Raw genomic sequence first — 21387 nt, 5'->3', positions numbered from 1 at the left:
GCCATCAAGCAAGGTGATCAGTTAGATGCGCAGAGCTAAATGCTGCGATTGTGGGACCGGCTATGAAGCCTTTGGAAATTCCGAGATGATCTTGGACTGGAGAAGTGGCTAGAGGTTTTTAGGAGATGAAGGCAAGGGAACCTTGACAAATGGATAGGAAGAGAGGAGAATGGAAGGCATTGAAGGTGAAGAGAGCAGGAAGTAGCGTGGCTGGAATGAATAGTAAGCAGTCACACCATTTGTGTTGTCCTTAGAACCTTAGCCAGAAAGGAATTAGCAGAGTTTTAAAGCATACCTATTTTCAACTCATCATTTTACAGGTGAGAAGATTGAGGCCTAGAAAAATGTGATCAGCTTGTAGAAATCATTTAGCCTATTAGACAAGTGTCAAAAAAAAAAAAAAAAGCCGGGATTTATTGGCTTATTTAACTTGGACATCTGATGGGTTGATCTTCAGCATGACTAGATAATGCAGGAGTCGAAGTGTACCACCTTTCCTCACTCTTTTCTTTGCATGTTTTGCTCTGCTTTTCTTTGGTTAGCTTTATTCTCGGCAGGCTCTACTTGTGGAGGCAGAGGTAGATACCAGCTAATCTTTTTTTTGTACCTTTACAGCTTGTATTTCTATGGAAAATAATGTATGCTCTTTCCTCTTTCTTTCTCTATCAGTTCCCCAAACTCCCACCATTTGACCATTTAGTTCAGTCTAGCTAGCCTTTCCTAGTGGGGAAATTAGGACCATTTCACTAATAACAAACCTGGAATCACATTACTGAGGCGGGGAGAGTCACTAAGAGAAAGGAATGCATGGTATGCATGTATAAGATGGCCAGTGTGGCTGAGTGGAGTGTAGGGTATTTGACACCCATGATTATAGTCATAAATTAAAATAGACTGTGGATGATATTCATTGCCGGTCCACAAATGCATGATTGTAGCAACCTTTATAGCAGTGATCATCTCAACAAACATGTTCTGAGTGCATTGGTATTGCTTGTCAGATAGTACAAAGATAAATATATGCCTATCCCCTATGAAGTTCCAAAACTTGTAAGTAGTAGGGGCAGGAAAGTTAGAAGTTTAAAAGTGTTGATGCACAAGAAACTGTGAGATATTCGAAGTGTTGAGATTGTAATACACAGATATCTTGGGATCACAAATGGTGTCACCATACAGGTGGTAGTTAAAGGTTTTATTTTTATTTATTTTTAATATTTTTTTTATTTCAGAGAGAGAGAGGGGGAGAAAATGTGAGCTGAAAAGAGGGGCAAAGGGAGAGAGAGAGAAAGTGAGTGAGAGAGGGAGGCAGGGAGAGAGAGTGAGAGAGAGAGAGAGAGAGAGAGAGAGAATGAATGAATGAATGAATGAATCCCAAGCAGGTTCCATGGTCAGTGCAGAGCCCAACGCAGGGCTGTATCCATGTCCCTGGGATCATGACCTGAGCCGAAATCAAGAGTTAGATGCTCAACTGACTGAGCCACCCAGGCACCCCTAAACATTTTATTTTGAGTGATAAATGGAGCAAGGAGTGGGATGCAGACAGAGGGTTTCATACGAAGCAAACGAGAGATGGGAGACTGTGGAGGCACATGATTTACCGGGTTGGATCCGATTATAGGAGAGTGGTCTGAGAGTAATCCGGGAGGCGGAGAAGATGAGGTTGGTGCCAAGCACACTGTAGTAGGACTGTGATTTCAGCCTGGGAGTTTGTGCTTCTGAAACCACCGTTTTTAAAATTAAATAAATAAAATCCAGTGTGTGGCCTTGCCTGAGGAGTCTAAGCAGTGTTTTTGTTTGTTAATTGAATAGAAGCCTTGCTTTGGCACCAGTGGGTAGGCTGCGTGGGAGCAGGGAGATGTTGAAGGCAGAGCTAGGGGAGCTGTAGCACTGTCCACCGGTGACGCAAACACTGCATGAATTAGGATGCGAGGAAGTGAAAAGGGAAATTGAGAGATGAACTTTGTTGAGGCACAATAATTTGAGGGGTCTGAGAAATGCTTCAGTCCTGCGTGATGAGGAGGATAGTGAGAGAAATAGAGGATCATGAGGAAGATCTCCAGTGGGAGGATGAGTAAGATGATATTTATGTTGGGTAATACTGCAAATATATAGTACTTTCCGTTATATTATTCAATGCTATTTCAAGTCCCTGGATATGTTTTTCAATTTTACAAGTATACACAGTGAAAAATACTCATCACAGTGCATTGTTTTTTCCACAGAGTAACACATGTTTTGTATACCTTTAAAATAAGATTTTAAGCATTCAGCTAATAAAATTAAACATTCCTGGGAGTTACAACTGCTAGGTAGATTTTTCTAATGATCCTAGTCATAAATATAGTATAGCATTTTCCCAAGTATATTTCTTGGCATACTATAATAGGGTATGTTGCTAAATACTATGGTGGGATTTTTTTTTATTGCTTATGCTTAGGCAACACTGAGTTAAGGAGGTTTCTTGAGTTAAGGAGGATTTTTTTCCACAGACTTTATTATATAATAATGTATTTGGTGAGTTTGCAAAGCATACAGTATGCTGCTTTTCCAAAATTCATATGACAGTCTTTGGGCACGGCACTTGGGACTAATATCCTACAGAACACATTCAGAAATGCTGTAGTATTAGCCATTGCTAACGAGTTGGGAGAGGAGGAAGAGTACACGTAGAATATAGAAATTTAAATCATTATTTAAACTAATTTATCATACCAAATAGAAGTAATGTCTGTTTTTTAATGTATGAAGTTCACCATTTTGTTTTGAAAGATATATTTTTTGGCCTAATTGAAAATATTCTCTTTGAGATTGTGGTAACGGAGAAATAGTATAAAGTCTTGAAGAGCCACCAGTGCCCATGGGTTGGTTGCCCCTGCATTAGAGTTGGTGACATAAGAAATTGGCACATGAACCCATCTCAGTCATCTTCTTGGAATAAACTAAGGATAACATTTAAATTTGAAATGATTTTCCTCCTGTCGTGCCACATGCCTCAAGGCTCCTTTCTCCTAAATCCCTTGTCATTTTGTATGTATTCAGAGAATTCAGCTGAGCTCAGTCTGCATTTCTTTTATGTGCAAAGCGCTGTCAGAGTGCAAATTTATTTCAAGATTAACTTGACATATATAACGTGCTCAATAAATGTTTATTCAATTAACGGATTGTGTTATTCTTTAATGATCCAATTCTACAGAGTCCTCTCAGTCATGGACCTGAATTCTCTACCATATTCTCTCAAAGTTCTTTCTTCTTTAATTTGCGGAGGTAGCATTACCTAAGGAAGATGAACGGCGATGTCATCTTCTGCAGCCTAGTTCTTAGAATAATGGAATCTACCCAGAGGGCGTCATTGCTATAGGTGGCATTGAGTGAGGATGGAACCAACCACGTTTATCATTTGCCAGCATCTGGCTTTTCTTTGTGTGTTTCCTTCAAGTGCTAAATTTTCTTTTTTAGTATCCAGGGTTAATTAAGTGGAGGAGGCAACTGTGGGGAGAAGAATGTGGGAGAGTGGAAAAAGCATGGGCTTTGGAATCAGAATAGAATTTGGATTTCAGCTGTATCACTTAGTTGTTATTTGACTGCAGTAAGATTTTTCACATCTCAGCCTCAGTTATATCTGCGAAACTGGAAATCATGCTTACCTCTCATGGTGGCTACATGGAATATAAATAATAGTTGTGAAAGCCCAGTCACATCCGAAATGCTCGGTAAATGGTAACTGTAATAACAGATATTTATTATTATTGTTCTTTCCCTACTACCTTTATTGCATATCTTATTTTCACTGTTATTCACATGTGAAAGGCGATGGGGTTGGAGTTTATGCATTCCACGTCTTCACTTATTTTTGCTAATGAAATGAAAGTGAAATTAGACCAAATCTTAACCTGAACCAGTTCTTCAGACAAGTTACAAAATATTTAAATTCTTTCCATTTGCCATCTTGTGTACCTCTCGATGTTGGTCTCTTTGAGGAGGAGGAGTATTCATAAAAATGATAGTTCACAATCTTTTGAACATTTACAGTATGCCAGACACATTTCTAAGTGTTTTACATGTTTTAAGTCATTGCTCCTTCAGAATAATCCCCTATGAAATAGTGACTCCTGTTACCACATTCTGTAGTTGAGGAACCTGAGACCCAGAGTGGTCAATTCTAAAGTCGCACAGCTAGTAAATGGTCTAGCCTCCATTGAATTCAAGCTGATAGGCTCCAGAAGCCCCAGCCTTACTCCTTGTGCTCTGTTGTCTCTCCTGGTATAGCAGTGGTAACATGGCATGGGGAGAGACAGTTGTCAACGTCCAGCTATAGTGTGCTGTGTTGTTATTCAGTGTCTGGATTTATAGATGCCTCACCTCAGATTTTAGTTGGGGGCCTTTAAAAATTACAATTTGGATTATAGGCTTTAATTGACACTTGTAGAGGCCTATTTTTTTCTCCTTATAGGTACTATTTTAAAATAACACTGGGCATACTTTTGTCCCTGTATTAATGTTTTGGGAACCCTGCCTCCTAAAACAAAAGGTCACTTTAATGAATGTGGTTGTATGAACCACTGTAGTCTACCTGGTGGTAGCTGGGTAAGGTCTCCAAAGTAATAAAAGATCTAAGTTCAAATTCCTGTTTATCCTAAGAAGAATATCTTTTTGTATTGTTCAGGCCAATCAGAGACATGCTTAGGTTTGGAAATTGTTTCTCTAGATTTGAGAATTGCATGACATATGTCACTTGGTAATTATTTCATTCCTCAATATATCTACCTCCTGAGAGTACCAGTGCTGCATTTCTAATTTTACCATAGAGACATGTTGAATTTTGAAAATCATGTGGATATTCTTCACATGGAAATATGCAAAATATCTTCCTTTTATGACACATCTCTCGAGTTAATTGGTTATTCCTATTTATTTTTATATTTTTAAGACATATCTCATGTCTGTGCTGATTAAAACTTCATTAGTGATTTTCTTAGAGGCACTATAAGAGTTTGGAACACTGTTTTTGTCTTCAAAATCAAATTTCAAGGTTGCGTTAGGTCATTCTTTGGCTAAATTTTATGTGCTGGGATTATTTAGGTAATGTATATAGCTTTTAAGTTTTTATTTTCAGTCATTTTCAAGAGTTCCAGGCTGGTGGTAATTTTTCTCAAGAGTAAGAAGTTAGTTTGGCCTTGACTTTCTAGAATTTTTTTAATCATGTAGGTTACTGATTTATCAGATGTACAGTGTGCCTGTATGTGTTAAGGAGTCATCAACACTCACTGTTTATTCTTCTCCACTAGTAATGACTTGCCCATTGAATATGTAAATGAACAGATAAATCCAAAAATGAACTGTTCATTTTTATGATTTTAAAAACATTTTGGTGAAGTATAACTATAGTTAGATGCACAAATCCTAAGTAAACAATTTAATTTTCACATAGTGAACACAAAGATCCTGTATCAAGAGCTAAAATATTACTTGCACCCCAGAGGCCCACATAATTTCCTCTTAAAAATATAGCCTTTACAGTTAAGATATTTTCTTTAAGCCATCAATACTGGAAGTACTTGAAAGGAGCTATTAAGAATTTTTTTGAAAGGAGAGTGAATGTATAATTGTTTCTATTAATTTATATTAATAGCACTTAGCACATAACTGTTAATAACACAATAAATGCTGTTAACAGCTGCTTCTTGAATTTGTTGAGTTTTTAGACTTACGTTGTTCAGGGTTAATTTTTTAATGCTCCCATATTTGAAAAATTAGATTAAAAATGTTTTTTGGGAATAGCTTTTATCTGACATTTTTAAGAGATACTTAGTAAAATAGTCTAAAAGTTGTGTTACTTAAATATTGTATAGCATTATTATTTTATACATAAAGGAATGGAGTACCACAATTATGATATTTTCTTTGTCATGTCTATAAATATTCTTCCAATTGTGTTCCCTGGGTATATGTTTCTTCCAGTTGTATTCCCTGGGTGTGTGTGTGTGTGTGTGTGTGTGTGTGTGGTTTTTAAAATTATTGAAATAGATAGGCTATCCATTCCCTTCACTAAGTGTGCACTATTAGTAAAATTTTATGTGTTCTGTCAGCAATTTGATGTGATAAAGCAATGGGTTTTCTGTAGTTCACACAGCACCAGGGCTCTGCAAAGCATCTCTGGGGGTTCTTTGATGTCTAGACAGTTTAAATTATGCCTGCTCCCCTGCCTCCAAATTCCACCCCTGTTCTGCTTCAGGGGTTGTGGGAAATGAAAACAAACCAGAAGGGTTCCACAACCCTACAGTCTAGGGAGAAAAACAAACAAGTAGAATAAGCTGTATATCTACCCTGGCAGGTGTATAGGAAAGGGCCCAATTAAAGGGAATGGCAGAAAGAAAAGAACGGGGGACAAATACTGTCCTTCTTATTTATTTCTAATTATATTTATGATACAGAAATACATGTGCATTGTGGACAGAATGAAAACGTTGTGGAGGCATTAGGGAAGGAAGTATGAGTCACCTTCTACCCCAGTTCCCCAGGTTTTCCTCCCCCTTGGCAGCCAAAACTACAAGTTCAGTGTGTGTCTTGTATATTCCCCTGTTTTATTGAAATGGTAAGATGCAGAATTATATTTAAAGTTGGAAAACTAACTTTCTTTTCTTCCTTTTTTCTTGGTTTTCCTTTTATAATTCGGGATATCACGATTCTTCCAACTCATCTTTTTAGAAAGTAAGTAACTTTTGAAAGTTCAGAGTTTTTTTTTGTTGTTAAAATGTTGTTTTGTTATTTCAGATCATATACACACATGCATATTTTATTATAGAGTTTTTAACTTTTAAAGTTCCAACTGAGGTAATTAACGCTTGCCTTAACTGTGAACGAAATGTGTTTTTTTGTTAATTACAAATATGAAATGCTATGTAGAAGTTGTTCATGCTAAGAATACATTTTTAACATATATTTGCCTTATCTTCTTTCATGCCCACAGTAAGTCATTGTAATATATATTAATACATAAACATATATAAATATATTTAAATATGTATGGATATAAATATATTTTCCTCAAAGCAGGCCAAGGCATGCCTGATAGATTTATTTTTTTAATATGAAATTAATAAAAACATAAATAAGACTTTTATTTACTACTGTTCAGTAATAGTTCGTTAAGACATTCATTTCTTCAGGAAAAGCAATCCAAATTTCTAGACTGTATGGAGTTGTTGAGGCTAATGGCAATAAATAAATAGTATGAAGGATTTTTTAAAAATGCATTTTCCTATGTCTCTTCTGCATTGGATGAAACAGTTGATGCTAATGTTTTATTGTTTTTTTAAAAAATAGACCTAATATAGGGGTTTTTTTTTTCTGTAAAGAAATTCAGGTTGTAAGTCTAAAACTAAGTGACTAATCAGCCAGTGATTTGAGTTGTGAAATTTGCATTTCATTGCAAAATATTTTCTAATTCTTCTAAAATGCAAATGTTGTTTAGTTTTGAAATAAAACAGATTTCATATGTTTATTTTGGGAATGATTTGGGAGAATGACGGTAGTCATTGAGACTTGGGGATACACTGTCATGTGATTGTGAAGTACATATTTTTAAATATTTCCATAGTAAATCTTTACTTTATGGAATTAATAAACAGTATAATTTAATAATATATTCATGCTCCACAGAGCTTATTATTTGTATGAAACTGGGTGCTTATCACTTACATTTGCAGCAAGCATAGCATTAAACTGCTACTTAGTAGTCAATTTATCTTCTACAATTATCTTCATTTACTGCACCTTAGAAAGAAAATGTAAATTATAGTGATGTTAAATTGCATTTGTTTAGCACTTTTTGTCTTTAAATTTGTAGTATTCTTTCATATTCTAAATCTGTGTTAGGACTTTAGGAAAAAGCAAGAAGAATGTGTGTGAGGTTTGCTGTTAGGTGGGCAATTTTATTGTTACATTTTTAAAAGTCTGCATTTTTTTTCATTTCTATGTATTGGATTCTATTTTACTTATAGTGTTAACATTTTCTTGCCAAGTCCCTACAGAAAGTCTGTGTTTCTGACAGTTTCACTAAATTAAAACTCCACAAATCTGGCGTAATAATTTCCCAGCTTCAATTTGTCTGTGCTTTTATCTAAAGAGAAAATGACAAAAATAGGTATTTTGGAGTGTTCAGTATAACATGTACAGCATTATTTATCTGGAATTTGTTCATGAACAGAGATATTTCTGGGAGAGATGAATATATTTTACTGTATAAGGTATGCCTGGCCCACTTGAAATATGAGCAAAAAATCTTTTGTGAGGAAAAATAATGAAATTCGGTCTGTAAACTTGGAGAAGCTTCCCAAGGAAAGATGTTACATAAATGCACACAGTAGAATTACCACGTATACTTTAGTGTTATCACGGCATTGTTCTATGACCAAATTTATGTTAGGGCTCTTGCTTCCTGTCACATCCAATGGGATCATACTGACATGTTTGCAAAGAGAAGCCTCTTCCTAAAATGAGTGTGTTCTTCTTATTGTAATTCTCATAAACCTTTATGACTATGATGTATATATATATATGCAATATATACAATATATGCAATACACACACACATATATGTGCACACACACAATATATGCAATATACACACACACACACATGTGTGTGTGTGTGTGTGTATATACACAGACACACACATGCTGTTGCAACTTGGCAAATTTAGCCTTTTAATTTTATTGTGAGTTTTCATAGTAGGTAACAGATTTAATAGTCTTCATTTTTAGAAACTTTTAGTAATGTAAAACTATGTTTCTGTCATAGAAATTCAAATTTCAAAACCTTAATATCCTAGAGGTTCTCTTCTCTGAGAATATTTTGGATTAAATACCCAGAACCCATATGACACAAATGGGGTGGAGTAGGGCTTCTAATCAATATTGGTTCAATCAAATATCAATCTTTTAGCATATTAGGAAGTAAAATGTAAATGGAAACATTAACAAATGAAAGTAATAATACTAGCTCTAACTTCTGGTTTGCAAAAATACTAGTTTGCAAATAAAAAAAAGGTTCTAAAGTCTACTCCAGAAAATAAACATCTTTCTAAGTATAATGTTCATAAACATCTTTCTAAGTATAATGAATACATTTCAATGTTTGTACATATGTGCATTGATATTTTTAATTATTAGTTTAATTCTGTTTGACTTCTTTAAAAAATCTGTTTTCATAATTCAGTCACTTGCAGTTTTACTACAGAACATAATTATTAACTGGGTAGAATTCCCAAACACATACTTTTTTATTGACGAATCTGAGCAACTGATGTCATTGTAGAAGCTGTATCAGAGGTATAAACACAGATAGACATTTTTATTTGGCCGTGTGAGAAATGCAGTCCTGTGAGTAACTTAAATACTTGTAATTTCAAATCAGTTCTTCCCTGGTTTCTTATTATTCTTTTGTTGCTTTTCAACCTATAGGATGGAGCTGTCCTTGAACTTGGTTTATTTGATCATTCAAGTGCAACCATCAAGTTGCGCATAATATTTAAAAACTGAGGCTTCGTGGTATTATTTGTAAAATAGCAGCACATTAACGTTTGGGCTTTGGTTTCTTGGAAATAGAGTGTTGGTTGCTTTATGAATAAAAGCATAATTTCAATTCAGGAGACTTTTTGCCTGAAGCCTATAAGACAGATGCATCTGATTAACTTTGGCAAAACTGGACTGGCCTGTTATTGTAATGTAGATGTTTTCAGGGTTGGAAGGATATTTTAAAAAGGCATGTGAGAAGGTCTTTTCTTGAGAGAGAGACTGAGAACAGTTTTACCACAGAAACTGCATCTCAGACTCTTCATTTTTGCACACTTTTATTTTCTAGTGGAACTTCTCCATTAGCCTGTCTGAATGCAATGCTTCACACTAACACTCGAATAGGGGATGGAACATTCTTCAAAATCCCTGGAAAGTCAGGCCTCTATGCTCTCAAAGTAAGTTGGATTGTTCTGCGTATTATGTCTGTTATTACTGCGTATCATGCGTTTTCTCAGACATGTGAAGGTAAACAAAATTAGATTTGGGTGAAGGGTAGAAAAGTGACCCCTATGCCTTTTAAATGTTTTCAGATGTCTTAAAAGTGACTTCATATTAAGAATAAACAATGACATTTTTCTTCAAGGAAAGCATATCTGTGGTTTCAGTCTAACATATGGTAACGGAAAATAGTTGTGGCTTCCTTAAAATTCTTGATTCTTAAAAATTTACATGGAGGAGTGCCATGAGGCATCAGCCAAGAGCTTAAGATGATCACAGTTGCCGTAAACTATTTGACTTAATGACCATCAGTTGATATACAGACTTCACACCTGTGTGCCTTTCTGTCTTTTATAAAAATAAGTTTATCCATCCTTCTTGAAAAGTTGCTGATTTAAATTAGTCATTCAGTTTTAAAACAACAGTGATATCAAGGGAATTTTAAATAATGCATTCTTGTTGTGTGAGAAGAATAGAGAAATGACATAAAAAGACTCAGATAATTGAGTCTTAATTATTTTAGTGTAATCCCCTTCCCAACTAGAATGAGAAGTGTTATCTAAGATGCAAAGTTCCAGAGGATAAAAGCCGATGGTCTCCAAATGGTTGTGTAACTTGGAACAATAATAAGTCAACGTATTTTTCTTATATTTTAAAAATAAGTCACTGTTTTTAATAAATGATGGATTACCTTTAAAGGTCATTAATTTCCTTTGAGAAGGCTGTTTTTAATGCTAAACGTTATACCTGGCAAAGAAGCAAAGGTTCTTTCTCAGCCATTAAGCATTAGGCCCTCATCACTGTGTGCGTTTCACAAAATAACCCAGGTTAATCAAAAAGACTTGTATTATTTCAGTTGCTTTTTGTAGGTACCTGGGTATTTAATGTACTGGTAAAATTCTGAGTTGTTAAGCCATTTCCTAATATAAGGAGGAATGTAGAATTGAAAAAAAAATGGAAGCAGCATATGTCACTTTTGTATAGATTTTAAAAGGTTATCTACAAAAAATCATCTGTGGCAGCGTGCTTTTCCTAGTTTTTTTTTTTTGGAGGACTGATTTTACATTAAGTAAATCTGTTGAAATTCCAAGTTATAAGTAACAGTAGTAATACTTTAGGACTCTGAAAGTATTTTAAATGTTTTCAGTTGCCAGTACATCTCCATAAATCATCATTTTTTAAAAATAATATAGAAAGAGGAGTCGTCATGCCCAGCTGATGGAACATTGGATTTAGGCTGTGAGTCTGAACTGGATGGCACAGAAATGGCAGAGGCCAATGCCAGTGGAGAAGGAAATGGAGGTAAGTGTGATGAACTTTAAGATATAAACCTTACTCTTAGAAATTACATAGAAGTCCAGTAATTCACAGATCGAATTCCTGACCGTTATAGATATAATTTCTTCTCTACGTTTTTACCACCTGCTTAGATTTAGCATCAAGTAATTTTTATTCAAAAGATTATCACCTAAGAAAAATATGCATTTATTTGCTTTTTGTTTTAGTTATTTTTTAAAGTATGGACTTTTCTGGGTAATATTCTCAAGTGCTCTCAGTATATTTCTCCTGTAAGATGAGGGTGTTACTGGGGGTATCCAGTGGTTTTATTCTTTTTTTTTTTTTTTTAATTTTTTTTTTTTGACGTTTATTTATTTATTTTTGGGACAGAGAGAGACAGAGCATGAACGGGGGAGGGGCAGAGAGAGAGGGAGACACAGAATCGGAAACAGGCTCCAGGCTCTGAGCCATCAGCCCAGAGCCCGACGCGGGGCTCGAACTCACGGGCCGCGAGATCGTGACCTGGCTGAAGTCGGACGCTTAACCGACTGCGCCACCCAGGCGCCCCATCCAGTGGTTTTATTCTTCAACATTTATTTATTTTTGGGACAGAGAGAGACAGAGCATGAACGGGGGAGGGGCAGAGAGAGAGGGAGACACAGAATCGGAAACAGGCTCCAGGCTCTGAGCCATCAGCCCAGAGCCCGACGCGGGGCTCGAACTCACGGACCGCGAGATCGTGACCTGGCTGAAGTCGGATGCTTAACCGACTGCGCCACCCAGGCGCCCCCAGTGGTTTTATTCTTATGTGAGACAGAGAATGCTGTTTTGTCTCTGATTGTGTTTCTTTTTTCCTGTGATCACAAGTAGTTTGATGATCTTAGTATTCCTAACAATGAAACAAGGGCCAAATAAGTTATGTTCTTGTGAAACCCTTTTGAAAAGTGAGCAACCCTTCCAGAATTCTAAGGGGGCATTTTCTGCCTCTGAATTCTGCCCATGTTAATTCATTTTTATCTTTCTCAAGACATGTGCATTATGATTGCATTAGTGTATATAATTCCTGGACTGCAGTTTTAGCGAATCTTTGTTCCACAAATGCTGCTGTACTTTTTCCTACCTTACCCACTAGTCCCACAAAGTGGATCCAGATCATGATTCAGGAGGAAGACTGTGTCATTAAAGCCTCTGTTGGTGGACTCATAGAAATCAGTAAATTATCTTTACACAAACAAATCTTAAAGGATCCTTGCAGAAATATCGTATTTCAGTAATAGCCCAAAGCCATTCATTTTATTAACGGCCACACATAGTGCCTTTGTATTCTGACTGGACACTCCTGCCCTGTAAGTTGGTATGATTTCTGATGGTCCCCAGGAGACTGATTTTGCTTCAGTGCCTATCTGATCTGCAACAGAGGTTGTGAATTAAAGTAGGTAGGAAACACAGATTCTTAATAAAAGGGCTGAAGTTAGCTTTGTGGACTTTTTTTTTTTTTTGAAAACCAACTCTCACTGAATTTGAGGTCCCTATTCTTACACCTTTTGAAAACTCACCTCACCCCCATGCTATCGTTGTGGTAGTACTGTGAATTTTGACGGGGCCTTGTGGTTACAGAGAGAACAAGGCAGAGATGCACAGCAACTTCTGGCCTTCTGGAAGGGCTGCTAAATGGAGCAAACTGTTCTCCTTCAGAAAGATGAAGGGGAATCTTACTGGATTATCCCTCTTGTTGCACTACTGGCTTCAATGGGCACTTGTGTTTCTCTCTCTCTCTCTCTCAAACTATTGAGCTTCTATGTGTCCTGTACTATTTTCAACACTGCAGTTACAGCAGTAAAAACAAGAACAAAAAGAGACCTCCCCTGGGTCTTAGATGGGTAGAGATACAGACATTAAGCAAAATAAATATGTAAAATGTATAGCTTCTTCAGTTCCAAAAAAGTGATATGGGGCAAAATAAATGAGATAAGAGTCAAAGAAAGGGGTACATTTGAGAAAGATCTGAGGGGAATAAGGAAGGCAGCAGGTATCTAAGGATGAAGAGTTCTAGGTGAAGAAGCAGCAATTATAGAGGCCTTGAAGCAGGAGAGTTCCTGGAATATTCCAAAAACATCAAGAGCCTAGTGTGGTTGGAGGCCAGGGTGAGCAAAGGAGAGGATGGTAAGATACAAAGTTAGAGAAGTTATGGGGCCAGATATTATGGTGCCTTGATCTTGCCTTTTGCTTTGAATTAGATGTTCAACTCTTGTAGGGTTTTGAGCTAGAGAGGCAATGAGCTCATATAGGTTTTAGCAGAAGCTAAAGTATAGCAGGAGCACTAATTACAATTATATATATATATATATGTATATATATATATATATATATATATATATAGGGGAAAAAGGACAAAAACCAGAGACCAGTTAGAAAGCTTTTGCCATAATCAGATAAGAGTTTGAATAAAAAGAGTAGCAGTGGATATGCTGGAAAGTGATTGGATTCTGGATATATACGAAGCTAGATCTAACAGGAGCTGCTAAAATTAGTATGGCTATGAAATAAAGAAAGGAGCTGGAGATAACCCCCAAATTTGAGTGTGAGCAGGTAGATAATGCTAAAGAAAAATTAGCATTATCTTTAACTTAGATGGAAAATCTGCAAGAGACTTAGTTTAGGAGACAGAATTGTTGATAGGGAGCTCAGTTTGGGACATACTAAGTATGACCTTCATTTTCAACACCCAGGTGGATGTGTTAAATAATTGGATTTATCAGTCGTGAATTCATGGGGAAGATCTTGCTGGACATACACATGTAAAAGTGGTCAGTTTATAGATGATATTTAAAGATAAGAAACAGATGAGATCACCAAAGAACTGAAGGCAGATAGAAAAGAGAAGAAGCCCAAAGACTGAGCTCACGGGCACTTGAATTTTAAGAACTTGGAGAAATTATAGGAAATAATTACAACAAATGCGACTAAAGATAAATGGATAGAAGAACATGTCTGTCCTGGAAACCAAGTGAAGAAAGTGTTTCTGGGGAGGAAGCACCTTAAATGTGCCAAATGCTTTTGATGGATCAGCTTATAGTGAAGACTGAGAATAACCATTGGATTTAGCTTTGTGAGGTTGGTGATGAACTTGGCAATGACAATTTCTGTCCACTGCTGAGACTGCAAGCCTGAGTGGAGTGGGTTCAAGAGAATAGGAGGACAGAAATTGGAGTCCCCAAAAGATGATTCTTTCAAGGATTTTTGAGATAAAGGGAAGGTGTGAAATGGGAAAATGGCTAGAAGGGAAAGTGAAATCAAAAGAAAGTTGTTTTGGGGCACCTGGGTAACTCAGTCAGTTGAGTGTCCAGCTCTTGGTTTTGGCTCGGGTCATGATCCCATAGTTTGTGAGTTTGAGCCCCGCAGTGCAGAGCCTGCTGGGATTTTCTCTCCCTTTCTCTCTGCCCTTTCCCCCTTCTCTCAAAATAAATAAATACATTTTTTAAAAAAATAAAGTTTTTTTAATATGAGAGATAAATATTAGAATAATTCTAATTATTCTAGATAATGAGGATATTGAGTTGATATCCTCAACTGGATGAGGATGAGGAGAATCCAGTTGAGGAGGAGAATTTGATAATGAGGAAGGTGACCTGTGGCCGTGTGCTTGATTAGATGAGAGGAAATGGGATCTATTAACTGGATGAAGAGATTGGCCTTATAAGATTGTTTGATTTGGTGTTCTAGAGAAAATGAGTTAGAAGGATAGGTGATGTGAGTGGAATGCACGAAATTGAGGTTAGGATGATATTATGGAATTTATGTCCGAGATGAGAGGAAAGAAAGAAGGGGGCTAGGTTTAAGGCTGTCATGAATGGTTAGGCAGTGTGCGCCCTCTTCAGAGTGGCCTGACTGAAGGGACCGTTATCAGTGGCTGAAATTCAGCAGCCCTCTGTTTGCTCAGCCTAGTGCTATGGGATGGAGCTGGATCTCCTTGGAGGAAATGTTGCTTTTTCTTATTTGCACAAAGACGTAGAGGCTGGTGGTAGCCCAGGTGTAAAGTATTAGAGAATCATCTGTGTGGATATTGAAACAGGCAATTATGTTAGAACTAGCATTGAAAGGGTGTGACATTTAGGAGTTAAAATCTTCAAAACATGAAGAGGGGTAACCCACGAGTTGGTAGATGAGTGCAGGAAGGAGCGGTAGTTGTTACTATGGCCTGATGGAGTGAGATAGCATGCTGGAGGCGGCTAATAAGCAGCAAGGGGAAACGGAGACCACCTATCCCATTTCCAGTCCCAGTAGTGCAAGATGTATGGAAAAGAGAGGGACTTCTGCCTGAGAGGCTTCCAGGGAAAGTGGCAGTGTTCACCGGAGAGAGTCAGGTTTTTTTGTAGATCCAAGATGTGAGTGGAATATTCTGAGAAGAGATGGAGGTTAATGGGAGATTTTGCTAAATGACTAATTCGGAATTTCAGAAGAAACAGTGGGAGGGTTTTAGCGGCTGGAAAGGGGTGGAGACAGGGTGAGAGCACTCAGCCAATAACCAAAACAAAGCAGGATGAGTAAATTCCCCTAATTTGAAATGTGGATAGGTACTTCACACAGTAACACATACCCACACATCTCCAGCTAATGTGACCGAGACTAGATTTTCTGGTTTCTCCTTTGAAGTTGCATTAGAGAAATTGCTTTGGGGAATCACTGAACGGACAGTAAACAGCTTATTTCCTTGAATATTCCTTGACTTTTACACTTTTGCATCTTATGGCAAACCACAAATGCTTCTTTTAGCTTAACTATATTTCCTATCCATGTAAATACCATATTCTTCTGTTTATAGCCCACGAACCTTATCAGACTTAGATATTGAAAATATGAATGCCTCTAAGACCCAGCCTCTGTAAGTTGTTTACATGTATATGGTTTAATCCTCACAACATTCTTATGAGATAATTAATCTTTCTAGGCTCTGTTACTTTTATTTTTCTCTTCCTTCCTTCCTTGTTTGGAAGGAAAGGAATCTTTCTCTCTCTCTCTCTCTCTGTTTTTTCTTTCTTTCTTTCTTTCTTTCTTTCTTTCTTTCTTTCTTTCTTTCTTTCTTTCTTTCTTCTCTTTCTTCCTTTCTTCCTTTCTTTCCTTTCTTTCCTTCTTTCCTTTCTTTCCTTTCTTTCCTTTCTTTCCTTTCTTTCTTTCTTTCACCTGTGAGAAGACAAACTTAGGTATGTTAAATATCTCATCCAAGTGGTAAGCCAGGTAGATGTATGTGACACCAAAAGCCAGGCTCTAACCACTGTGAACTCTCTTGGAATCACAAGGAACACTAATGGCCAGGAGTCATTGCTACAGTTTGCTTTTCCAACATTTGTTTAAATCTATTCTGGTTATAGACTTGAGAATTTGACAAAGAGGAACCCCTGGCTTATCCAAATTAAGGAGTAGGGTATCACATGATTTCTTACAAATTGATAGTAAAGTCCTGAGCCAGTTCAGGTGGTTTCCTTGCTGAATCTGTTTCTAATACATATTTGAACCAGAAGTTAGAATGGATGCAAGTTCTGCACTTCTTACAGCTGTACAAATATACTTTGAAAATATAATCAGAGAGTGAAGGTGGGGATGTGTGGACCTGGGAGCCAGGGCAGAGGGGAGAGGGGAAGGGAAAGGGGAGGGTCCCACCATCTGGTTTTTTTCTTCTCCTCTCTCATTCCTCCTTTGGGATGAAAGAGCCGGAAGTGCTGATGTGATAATAACTATCAATCGGTAACATCGCCTTGTGGCAATCCAGAGAATAAGCTATTATAGAGTTATTTCAAATTAATAAAGATCAACTGACATCCACTGCACCTTTAAAGAGGGTAAGCAGATAAATATTTTTTAAGTATTTTTAATATATTTTAAATTTGCATTTGTTTTAAAAAGCCCTTACAAAAAGTGGTAATAAGAAATCTTAGCAGCTTGATTCCAGTCAGTAATATTTGAATCTTTAGATTTGAGATAATAACAGTAATGCTTTAGTCCTCCTCTTGCAGTCAGTTGGCCAGAGAAACATTCTTATTAAATGGGTGATCTTTTGCCAAGGTATTTTGTTTTAAAGTTCTGTTGAAAATTTTACAGAGTGGCGAAAGTGGTATATTATTGATTATAGAATTTACAAGACACAGAACTATAGTTACGTTTCTTTGACTCCTACTAAACAGTTTGTCGAGTTAATAAGAATTAGACATGCAGACTCAAGAAGGTAAACTGTTCAGATTTTACAGGCTTCAACTATAGAGATTGAAGAGTGATTTAGGTGAATCACTTGATATATCTTTGTTGACAACCCATGACCATTTATGCCAATATAAGTATAGATCTATGTCACCCAAAGAAAATATTTTGAATTTTATGGGCTATTTTAGTCAGAGATTTATGGGTATATTTGTGTCTGAGTTGTTTTCTGAGGATAATACATTGGTGTATCATGAGTTTGCTCACACATATTAAGTTGACTTACAGTGCATTGCTGGCTGCAGAACCCATACATATTTTATATGAAATGATCGTATCACTACAGAGCCTTCACTCTCTTCACCTTCTATTTATAACTTGTTATTAACAAGAAAAAAATGAATTTCTCTTTTCGTGGCCCTAATTTATATTGCATGTTTAAAATCAAAAGCAACCATCCTACTATTTAAAAGGAAAAAACTGGAGAATGTACAATTTTCATCCACAGAGATCAAAAAAGGTTCTGCTTGTTATTAACCCTAATGGCTTTCAGGGAGGAAGCAGCACTCTAGCAGGGGAATTAGTATTTTAAAAGTCTCTATTTAGGGGAAAAATTATAGAGAACATATATCCTATGTTTTAGCCCTTAGATCCCAGGGTAAATAATGATTCCAACATTTGAAGAATTTTATATGGTCTTTTTTCATTATTCTTTATGGCCAGCTTTATAAGTGGGTTTCTGATTGTATGATTCTTGGCAGAGTTGTGTTAACTTAATGAAACATTATTCAGCTCACTCTTTGTTTTCGTTGGCTCAGAGGCCACAGTTTAAGGGGTCTTTTTTCAGAAGTGAAAAGTGCTTTAAGATGGCCTGAAGTGTGTGGATAGGATCTCTGTTGAGACATCAATTACATACAGATGAGGAGCTTCCTGGAGGAAGTGAGAAGTGTACTAATGAAGCTGTAGGTGCCCTCAGGGAGCAGTCACACTGACAGTTTATCAGTGGCAATTTTATATAAGGGGTTGGGGAGAAGAAAATGAGGGGACGGTGGAGCTGTGAAGGCAGTGTCTTGAGCAACTTTGGAAGATTTTGCTAATGTAGGTGGTGTCTTTTTCCTTGTGGTGGTATTGGTCGGGTCTTGCTGGAGATTTTTCAGTAGCTAGTCTGTGATTGCTCCTGTGTGGTTTTACATAGGATAGCCTCTGTGTTCATGATTAATTTCTACCTGACAGCCATTCCTAGAATGAATCTGGCAGATGAGGGAATCTTGCAGATGACGCTTTCAATGACTGGACCAGGTCTCCTGCTTTTCTTAGGTTAAGCTAATTGGTCTTCTCTTTCACATTTCTTTTTCCTCAACAGCTTTGTTAGCTCTTGGAGACACCTGTTCTACATTGGTGGCCTAGAGAAACTTAAGTATGTGAAAATTATATTGTTTTAGTTACGTATGGAAGGAAATACGGGGGAAAGAGAATACTCTTCACAGTCAGAAATGACCATTGGCAGGATATCAAGCCTCCTCTGCCTCCTCTTTCTTATTCTTCCTTCTTTCATCCCAGCCCACAGCATTCATGACTTCGAGTTCATGCAGCCTGGCTCTCAAGCCAGCATTTGACTTAAACCAGTCAATTCAATTAGACATTATTCTAATAGTAAGTGTCCAGAGGGATAGGAATCTCACAGTCTCCTTTATATTTGTCTCTGTGTTGATAAGCTTTAGAGTCAAGAATTTTTTCCTTATGCTGATTTTTTTTTTTTTGCTTTTAATTAAACTCATTCTCTGTTGTTTTTTTAACTCTCTGATGATGAACAGCTGAACATCATCTAGACCCCACCCCCTTCATCTCCTCCAAATAACTTATCCCAGCTCTTTTAAACATTACTTATGGATACTATTTTTCATTTCTTTTACCCATTAGGGACTTCTTTTTGTTACATACTTCCCCTTGAACTGTGGACTTTGTTCCTGTATAAATGGATTTTGGTCACTTTTAATAGCCTAGAGTCATGGAAGAAAAGGAAGTTTTCTAAGTGCAGATAAAATGACCCATTTAAGTGTACTTTTCCCTTCTTTTCTCATGCTATGAGAAAAGTATTTCATAATATAAAGATTGGAAAGAGGGTATGATCTCATAATAAAAGCAAACTCCCTCTCAAATAAAACCAGAATTAAAGGTATTCCCTCAGTTACTCATATTAACTAGCGAAGCTTCTATCTGATTTATTAGTTTATAATTAGTATATAGGAACAAAGCACCTATTCTTTAAAGAGTAAAGTACTTTTTTTCATTGATGCCAGATTATCCATTCTCTCCTTTTTAAAGCAACAGTGTATAACCATTTCTCAGCAAACCACCTCAGTGCCTTATCTAGCTCCCTTTTTATTGTGTACTGGAGTTATCTTTTATGTGTCAAAGTATCAAGTACTTAGTCGTGATGCCCACGAGTGAAGGAAACATTTACCCTTGACCTGTACCAACATTTTAATGATATTCTCCCTGCCTGCTTCTTGATATTTCTCATTTCCTAAGTGGATTTTGCTGTATTTCTGTGTAGATGTTTCAAGAACCTTATACAGTGTAGAAGATCACAGGTGTTGTGTAGTGTAAAAGAAATAGCTTCTACTGTTTCCCCCCCCCATTCAGGCAGCTCATTGTGTTATTATTCTCCCTAATTCTGAGAAAGGGATTTATATTGGTTCTGTGGTAGGAATGGATTAGGTGGTGAAAGGCTAATACCTATAGGAAGTGCTTTTCCTATTAAATCCTTACTTCTGGTTTGAGTTTCTCTTTTGACTATAAAGGATATTTTTTTTATGGATATCCAGAGATATTAGTGTAACTGAAAGGCTCTGGTGATAAATTGAGTGCCCATGGAAGGGATTCCCATAGTTGTACCTTCAGTGCGCGAATGTTCCTCCTAGTTACCTGTGGAGCTTCAGTGTCGTGTCCAGGGCAAACCGAAATATCTGTGAACCATTTACAGACATTGCAATGAAACTGCAGTCTGTCCAGTTCCATAATATCAGAGGGGCATCACTTGCAGCCTATGATATCAGCCTGATTACATCTTGTTGGAGCATGTTGTCACTGATAGACATTGCTAGCGTAATTATCATATGATTCACCGTTCCCTTTGTTTTATTTTGCTCCCTTTTCTGCAAACCTCTTCTGACTAAAGAGAGGGCATTTTTGAGCTAATGATACAGTAAAAATTTCAGTTATATTAGCTATATCTTACTCATAGATGATAGTGCAAATATTATCAAGTATCAATACCTAGTGTTTAGTAGACAATTTCTCCCTTGAAATTTTCTTAGGGAAAAATTGCTGTTTCCTTTATTTTATTGCTAGTGTTTCTCTAATTGCTGGCCTTTCTTGGCAACTCATCCACTTTGAGTTTTGTCTTTTATTGCAATGAGGGAAGTTGTTTAAATCCAGATATCTATACCCATCTTGCAATAAGGAATGCTTTTAGAGAGGGGAGTTCTCCTTAGTCTGGATCCAAAAATAATTAAGGAATTACCTTTTCTCTGAAAGAAATGGAGTCAAATGGATGTGACTTGGGGGTCAAATGGATTTGCCTGGTCCTCATTAAGTCATTTAAAAGTTTTTGGCATGTATTTTGTTGCCATGTATATCTGGAACGTCTGATACGAACAATTTCAAATGTAAGTATGATACATAAACCATACATAATCCAAACATAAGCTTTTTTTTATTATTTGTCATGTGGGGATACTTTTGAATTATTTACTTACCGATCTTTCAGAACAAATTTTAGTTATCACTGGTAGGTTTTCGTACACTTGGTTTTCCTCACATAGAATTAATATCTTTATATCCTTGTTCTTAGAAAAAATACATTTTTAAAAAGCTTTATCATCTCAGAGTCAGGTGTTGG

General features: G+C 36.7%; 1 protein-coding gene across 1 annotated transcript in view; it reads left to right on the top strand.

The window, feature by feature from the left end:
• The window catches only part of ASXL3 (ASXL transcriptional regulator 3), a 177608-nt gene that overhangs the window by 57640 nt on the left and 98581 nt on the right, over window positions 1-21387 (top strand). The window contains exons 8-9 of the mRNA XM_032595328.1: window positions 9862-9970; window positions 11207-11315. Coding sequence (XP_032451219.1) covers window positions 9862-9970; window positions 11207-11315 — 218 coding nt within the window. The remainder of the gene's footprint in view (window positions 1-9861; window positions 9971-11206; window positions 11316-21387) is intronic.

Source organism: Lynx canadensis, chromosome D3 (assembly GCF_007474595.2).
Source record: "Lynx canadensis isolate LIC74 chromosome D3, mLynCan4.pri.v2, whole genome shotgun sequence".
Lineage (NCBI taxonomy): Eukaryota > Metazoa > Chordata > Mammalia > Carnivora > Felidae > Lynx > Lynx canadensis.
This window is presented reverse-complemented; position numbering and strand designations above follow the sequence as displayed.